Genomic DNA, 8105 nt, shown 5'->3' on the forward strand with positions numbered 1-8105 from the left:
CAGTTTATAAATTCAGGAAACGTTTTAGTGATGGCGAATTTAAGGTAATAAGATGCTTTTTAGAGACAAAATAAACATGACAACATATACCAGATTTAAAGAACTTTATTCGTGTTAAAACAATGATAATTACATACAAACATACATGAAAAAGGGAGAAGGTTTGGATCCATTAAAACGTTTTATCCCGCTGCAAATGTTTGCACCTGTCCTAAGTCAGGAATCTGATGTACAGTAGTTGTCGTTTGTTTATGTAATATATACGTGTTTCTCGTTTCTCGTTTTGTTTATATAGATTAGACCGTTGGTTTTCCCGTTTGAATGGTTTTACACTAGTAATTTTGGGGCCCTTTATAGCTTGTTGTTCGGTGTGAGCCAAGGCTCCGTGTTGAAGGCCGTACTTTAACCTATAATGGTTTACTTTTTAAATTGTTATTTGTATGGAGAGTTGTCTCATTGGCACTCACCCCACATCTTCCTATATCTATGAAATTATATGAAACAATTCTAATTAAAATACTTGAAGAAATAGTGAATCTCTTCTATATTAGTTCATGAAATGTAATAAGGTTGGTACCAAGGAATTTAGCTTTTTAGTGCAAATGTGGTTTAATCAGACAAAATATACTAGGGGAGTGTTTAGGGGCAATTCCAATAATAACAGTTTCAAGTACTATAATTGAAGGGAAATCCTTTTATTTATAAAACACTGATATAAGTGAAGGAAAATAACATGTTTTAAAAACAATGTCCGAATGTCTTCGTCGCAATATGCAATTGAATTTCTTGTAGCTCCAAGTGTCTGGTTCAAATAAGTACATGCTCAGTTATTTACTCTTTGGTTAAATCCTCCCATGCAATCCAAGGTGCTTTGAATTTCCTACATTCACAACATTGTGGAGCTCTCAGTTGTAGTCTGCGTATACGTGGGAATGGTTGTGGACAGTATAGCCAAATGTTGAAGATTTTGTAGTTGCTTTGTACACACTTATATCTGTATGGGAACATCCAGGACATGCAAGGAACATTCTTACAATATTGTGGTCTGAAATGAGTAAAGTACGAATGAGAAGATGTGATATGAGTGCCAATGAGACAACTCTCCATCCAAGTCACAATGTATGTTAATAATTATGGGTCAAGTAATTTGTATTTATGAAAGTATTCTGTGTAAATTTGTTATTAATACATCATAACGTTGTAGAATCTGATGCATCCTGGGTAATTTTTTTTAAAGTGTACACCAAAACGTCCTGATTGGTTGAAAATGTCATAAACAGTGGAATTTTAACCAATGACGTTGTACGAACAATGAAATTACCCATGATGCTTTAGATTCTGAAACGGCCAATTGGTTCAGTATGTCCTGCAACAATAATGACAATTTTTAAAACCAACATTAGATGTGTTTAAAATCTTCAAGGGTTACAGGATACAGAAAGACAACTTTTCATCTCAGAAATGGATATTTTGAAAGCAATTACTAGTACATTTTAACTTGTGGTTGGAAAAAGCGAACCAGTGCATGATTTCTAAGAGTTATACGTCTAATTCTAAATCTGTTTCCTTATTTGAAGTTTTATGGCAAAGAATAACTTACTTGCAGTCAGCATACGTTATAGCTGTAAAAACAGTATTCCACCAGGGTTTAAACACGTAACACTTTTTCCCGTAATACCAAAATGTTTTACCAATATACAACGATCTGAACTTAGACTCACACATCGATGCGTTAGCAGGTTGTCTAAAAAAATTAAATATAAAAATAAGAAGAGTTGGTATGAATGCCAATAAGTCAATTTCTCACTAGATATCAAATACATATAAATATAAAGCCCGAGGAGTTGAGAAATGTACATCAACAAAAAAGCAACATGTTACAAATACAGTATAAATTGTTTTATTAATAATCTGAAGTCGTTTGTAGTACTGACAAATATTGAAAAGACGATTTATTAAGGGGGTTCTTGTTGAATATTCTTTACTTTTCTATTATTGTATTTGTGTACTGTTTTTTTTATATAGATTAGACCGTTGGTTTTCCCGTTTGAATGGTTTTTAAATGGGACCCTTTATAGCTTGATGTTCGATGTGAGCCAAGGCTCCGTGTTGAAGGCCGTACCTTGACCTCGAATGGTTTACTTTTATAAATTGCTATTTGGATGGAGAGTTGTCTGATTGGCACTCATACCACATCTTCCTATATCTATCATATATGTTGTTTGTTTTGTGGTCGTTTTTTGTGTGTTTTTGCCATGGTATTGTCAGTTTGATTTCGGTTGATGAGTTTGAATATACTTTTGATATCTTTCGCCTCTCTTTCATAGTGTTTCTATGTCTATAATTCATATCTTTGGTAAAATATATGTACATATAGGATGCAAGCGTGTGTCTACCTTTGAAATTAATAATTATGAGCTTGTAATAGCAGAAATAATTGTTTTCTGTCAGCGACTGGTGTCCTTAATAAAACAGTACACGAAAGAACACACTTCCAATTACAAATTCAAAAGATTTTGGTCCAGATTGAAGCATGAATGAGAAAATCAATTAAAAATAATGCATTTGATATTACTCGATTTATTTCACTTGACTGGGCGGAGTTTAACCGATTTGCTCACAATAAAACAGTCCATCTATAGATAGGTGTTGTAGGATAAACTCATCAATGAAGTCCAGTCATTGTTTTGTAAATTCTTTTGATGACAGTGAAAGGTGATTAGAAATCAGTAATAATTATAACGGCAATCATTCTTATCACACACATCTTCAAATAGACCATTTTGTCCTTATTCAATTAAAACATAAGCTCCGTCAGATCAGTTGAAATAACATTGGTAATAAATATATTTATCTTACGGTGGTGCGATCCACGGGTCTTTTGTATTTAACGAAAGGAGGCTTTGTGCAGCGTCTTTGTCACTCTTTAGCTGCTCATAATCTCGTGCATTCTGTTTAGAGAGTTCTTTCTCTGCTCCGTCTATTTCAGACCTACGATAGAATAAGATTTAGAGTAATTAAGCTTAATCAAAGATTTATTTTAGAAACAGGGAGATTTGGTCCATAACCATTATCTTTATGGCGATGTCGATTTAGACGTTGAAACTTTGATTTAATGTTACCTTATTATCGAAACATTTACATATTTCTCAGATATATGAACCATAATTAGAAAAAATGAGTTGATCACATATTTCGATCAAACTGACTTCTGAGTTACTGGCAAACCTCAGAATAAACATGTTAAATGTGAATTGAAAATTAGATTATATGAGTTTTTTATACTATGTTCTTAATTTTGTCACTTTTTTTTAGAGGGAGACGGATTTATATAAGTTTTTCTTATTTCCGAATCCCTGTATTTATATTGTATAATTATATTTCATGCACATTTTAAAATAAAATATTGTTTAAACTAAGCTTAATCAACATTCCACCATGGAATTATTTCATGTTCATGCTAGCTATAATATTTTATTGGTATCAGCTAACATGATTTATATAATATTTTAATATATTATGTATATAGGTACAAAATGTATGAAATCCGAATGGTTAAACTATCACCAGTACAATAAAACATAAATAAGGCACTCAATTTTTAAATAAATTATAAAGACATGTTTTATATATAGAATGTCATACCATAATTATGCCTTGATTTGCATCAGAAAATAATTGATATGCCATCTTTATTTGTTTGTTGCATTAGGTCCTTAGTTTCTTGGATATACTTTTTTTGACTTTTTGATATTAGACAATCTGAATTATTCCATTTGTGGTATTATCAAGTATTATATAGTACGAATAGTTTAGTATGATCCTTTTATGTGTTTTGTATTTTGAATAAATCAGCATATACCTCCGAAGAAAAGTGATATTCACCGGGTTAGACCTGGTGTTAGACGTATTATTTGGCTAGATAATTATCAGAAAAAATGGTTTGAAAATTCTTTCGAAACATGGAATGGTACAATAAGTGTCTGTTGTTTTGGTAACATGTCTTTTAAAAATCTGATTTTGGCGTTGGCTTAAAATAAAAATTAATTGGAACCAAATATGAACCACGCGAAAGATAGTGAATTATATTTTTAAAACGTGAAAAATCGTAAATTGTTGGAAATTCATTTGTAGGTGTAAAGTAAAATAACATAAATACCAAACTCGAAGGACCGAGATAAATTCAAAACGGAAAGTATCTAATCAAATGGCAAAATCAAAAGCTCAAACACATCAAACGAATGGACAACCACTGTCATATTCCTTACTTGGTGCATGCATTTTCTTATTAAGAAAACGGTGGACAAAAGAGATAAAATTATGAAATTTTGGCCATCTGATTGATGCGGGATTCCCTGAATAACTTAAATTTAGATGTATTGCAAATCATTTATAAATTAGTTTCTTGAAGTAAACTATAAGGAAACTTTACATAAACAAGGATACACTAATTACAAACGTCATATGCTAAGACAAATTAACTCATCATAGATACCGAATTAAATTTTGTATTTTCATATTATTATAAGACAAACTATCATAGGTAAGTCTAACTCACTCAGGGTATTTATCTCCATCATTGAAATCGAATCCTGCTAGAATATCATCATTATACTGGGCATCACATTGGTCTTCTTCTTGGCAGAAGCCATATGCAAAGACACAGAAGAATACCTACAAAACAGAAGGAATTGATAATACAAATCAATTATCTGAACAAGCACATGCATTTTAATATGCATCTATTAAATGCAGTTTATTTAGTTTGCACCCGTTTTCAGAGCACACATGTGAAATCATCAAAGATAAAATACATGTTAACAAACTTAATGCCTGTACCAAGTAGAGAATATGACAGTTCTTGTCTATTCGTTTTTGATGTGTTTTGTCATTTGATTTTGCCATGTGTTTAGGGACTTACCGATTTGATTTTCCTCTGAGCTCAGTATTTTTATGATTTTAGTTTTTTTTATACGAGTAAACAAACTTAACTGTAGCTTTATGAAATGACAATGCAATGTTCCAATGGATGTCGATGGACGATATTTAGTATTAAATCTTATGAATGTAAGAGTCGTATTGTTTTTTGTACAAAGGTTGTTTATTAATGCTCAAAACTTGCGTTATTTTCCCCATAAACAATGAATATGAATAAGGTACCATATTTGAATTAGATCAAATATTGCAAATAGAACTAGCCAAATGAGCATTAGTTTTTTAATGTCCATAGCTTATAATTTAAAGATGATGGCATAAATGCACAGATAGATAATCAAAATATATAAATGATGAAAAAAATAATGGACAAATACAAAATCAAAGAAATAAAAAAAATAGAATACGAAAATAATTACATAATCAAGTAAACGCGAGAGGTCAATAGATACTGAAAACAAAATAAAAATAAAAATGAATAAATGAAATACTTCTGGAGAACCATTTTGTACGTGAGAATTAGAGGCACTTGTATATATAATTAACCAATGTTCAAATATCATATTTAAAAATCAGTTATTACTTTCAAAATAATTTCTATAGGATAATATATGAATTAAAATAGAAATAGATACGTACCAATGTTCTTAATATTTTCATCTTGGATAAATATTGTTGCTGCTGAATATGTTGATGATTTGAATTAAGCACCGTTTGTTGTATTTATACTGGATGAAGACTTTTGATTGGTTGATATTATATCCAATCAAAATAAAGATGAAATATTGTCGCTTTAGATTTTTTCGGTCCACTGAAGCAAAATGTTGATAAGATTTTAACTGTTGTTATGTTAATTTATGTCAGAAGGGCAAGGTTTTTTTTATTAAATGTTTTTTCATGTGTATTTTAATGCTATTTTTAAGATTTCATTATCAAGCGATCATTTGTAAATTTTGTTCACAAATTAATTTTATTACTAAAAAAAATGTATTCAAACGAGTTGCAAAGTAAATTGTTTTCGGCAGACAAAACAATATTTGTTAAAAGTTGTTTCCTTAAAATAATAATTTAGTGCATTATTATCAAACCGTATTTTTTTTCTTTTTAGGAAAATAATAAAAATAAGGAAACATTTAGTTTTTATTAAAGTTTAAAGTAAATACTAAAATTTGTACCTGAAAAAAGAGTATAATATTTTGTCTGATGCAAAACTTTCGTTATAAATATATAAAAACTCTTGGATATTGGAATTGTTTATAATCGCATCATTTTCATCATTTATGAAAACAACAGTGTTATGCATGAAATGAAAGTCTAGATAACATCAACTTCAAGTTCGTGGTGCATGATCGTTGGTTTTCTATTTAGTGTTTTATATGCTGTCGTTTCGTCCTTTCTTCTTGTTTTGTCATGGTTTTATCGGTCTATTGAATTTTTATTGTCCTTTTGTTATCTTCCGACTGTTTTTTTTCTTCACAATATATTCAAAGTAATACAAGTAAAATGTCTTTTTCATTTTTAGCCATGGCGTTGTCAGTTTATTTTCGATTTATGAGTTTGACTGTCCCTCTGTTATCTTTCGTCCCTCTTTTAAAAAAAAAAGGTTTGATCGCTTGATAATGAAATTCTTTTTAAAATAGCATTGAAATACTTTTCATACATGTTATGTAATCAATCATATATGAAAACAAATTTTTCGGTTCGACTCTAATTTTCGGTAAAGTTCTTGTTGATCAATTTTTATTTTTAGTTTTCTATGTAGTATTTTGAATACTGTTCATTGTTTCCTGCTTTTTAAAATCGTTTGTCGGTTTATAAATTTGGATTATCCCAAAGGTATTTTTTGTCTCTTTTTGAAATTTGATATATTAGAATACTGTAGTTCTTTTTTTCCCTAAAAGAGTACAGTCAGTGGACACAAGTGAGTTCTCACTCAATAAATGTCTTATCATTTCAACTAAAATCAATATTTTTCAAAAACATATTTCATAATAACTGCATCACTGACTTTATATGAAATAAACACAATAATAATTAAACTAAAATAAATAAATAAAACATAACAAGAATAAACTTGAAAGTAGTAACATACTTTGTAAATTGTACATCGCTACATGTAAAACATATTTGGAAGAGTATAAATTTCGAAGTGTATTCAAAAACATATTTCATAATAATTACACCACTGATTTTATATGAAATAAACACAATAATATGTAGAAATCTGGGAAAGTTTGCCATGTATTCTAACCAAATTAAAATCGTAAAATTTGCATTTGTGTTTTACCCATTAGATAATGATAACATCCCTCACAAAAGTTATGACAAAAAAAAACGATAAAACTTCCGACATTTCTACATCTTATGGTATCTATTATATGAAAACCATTCAAAAAGTCACTTTGAACATGTTTTTTTAAATATATTTTAGTTGAAATGATAGGACTTTTTTTATAGTGGGAACTCACTTTTGTCCAATGACTACACCATATTTTCAAAGTTTAGGTTATGTTTTGTTTAAGTTGTATATGCATTATGCTCTCCGTCGATTTTCAAATAATTAAAACAAAAATAAATAAATAAAACAATAACAAGAATAGACTTGAAAGTAGTAAGTTAACATACTTTGTGAATTTGCATCGCTACATGTAAAACATATTTGGAAGGGTATAAATTTGAAATGAACGTCAAGTTGGTTACTTATTCTGTATTCCTTATTCGTTACTTATTCCCTATTCCCTATTCGTTACTTATTCCCTATTCCCTATTCGTTACCTATTCGTTACTTATTCCCTATTCCCTATTCGTTACCTATTCGTTAATTATTCCCTATTCCCTATTCGTTATTTATTCCCTATTCCCTATTCGTTACTTATTCCTTATTCCTTATTCGTTACCTATTCGTTACTTATTCCTTATTACCTATTCGTTACTTATTACTTATTCCTTATTCGTTACTTATTTGATTTTTGATATCCTCACCTTTTTTAATTGTTTATATTCTTATCTCTGGTTATAGTTCTTAATTTGTTGAGGTAAAATGACCTTTTTATGACCTATTTATATGTGTTTGTGCTCAACCGATCCTGTTACTTTATGTTAGATACTTATTTGTTTCTTATTTGATTTTTATACGTTCTACCTTTCAAATGTTTTATATTCGTATGTTT

At 29.5% G+C, this 8105-nt stretch overlaps 1 protein-coding gene across 1 annotated transcript; it reads right to left on the reverse strand.

The window, feature by feature from the left end:
• Positions 1-679: 679 nt before the first annotated feature.
• LOC139497324 (uncharacterized) lies at positions 680-5627 on the reverse strand. The gene is made up of 5 exons (XM_071285514.1): positions 5575-5627; positions 4559-4674; positions 2860-2991; positions 1601-1744; positions 680-1045 (listed from the first exon to the last, which is right to left on the reverse strand). The coding sequence occupies exons 1-5, from the start codon at positions 5593-5595 to the stop codon at positions 832-834; spliced, it is 627 nt and encodes a 208-aa protein (XP_071141615.1). The 5' UTR covers positions 5596-5627; the 3' UTR covers positions 680-831.
• Positions 5628-8105: the final 2478 nt, after the last annotated feature.

The sequence above is a fragment of the Mytilus edulis genome, chromosome 12, assembly GCF_963676685.1.
Source record: "Mytilus edulis chromosome 12, xbMytEdul2.2, whole genome shotgun sequence".
Classification (NCBI taxonomy): domain Eukaryota; kingdom Metazoa; phylum Mollusca; class Bivalvia; order Mytilida; family Mytilidae; genus Mytilus; species Mytilus edulis.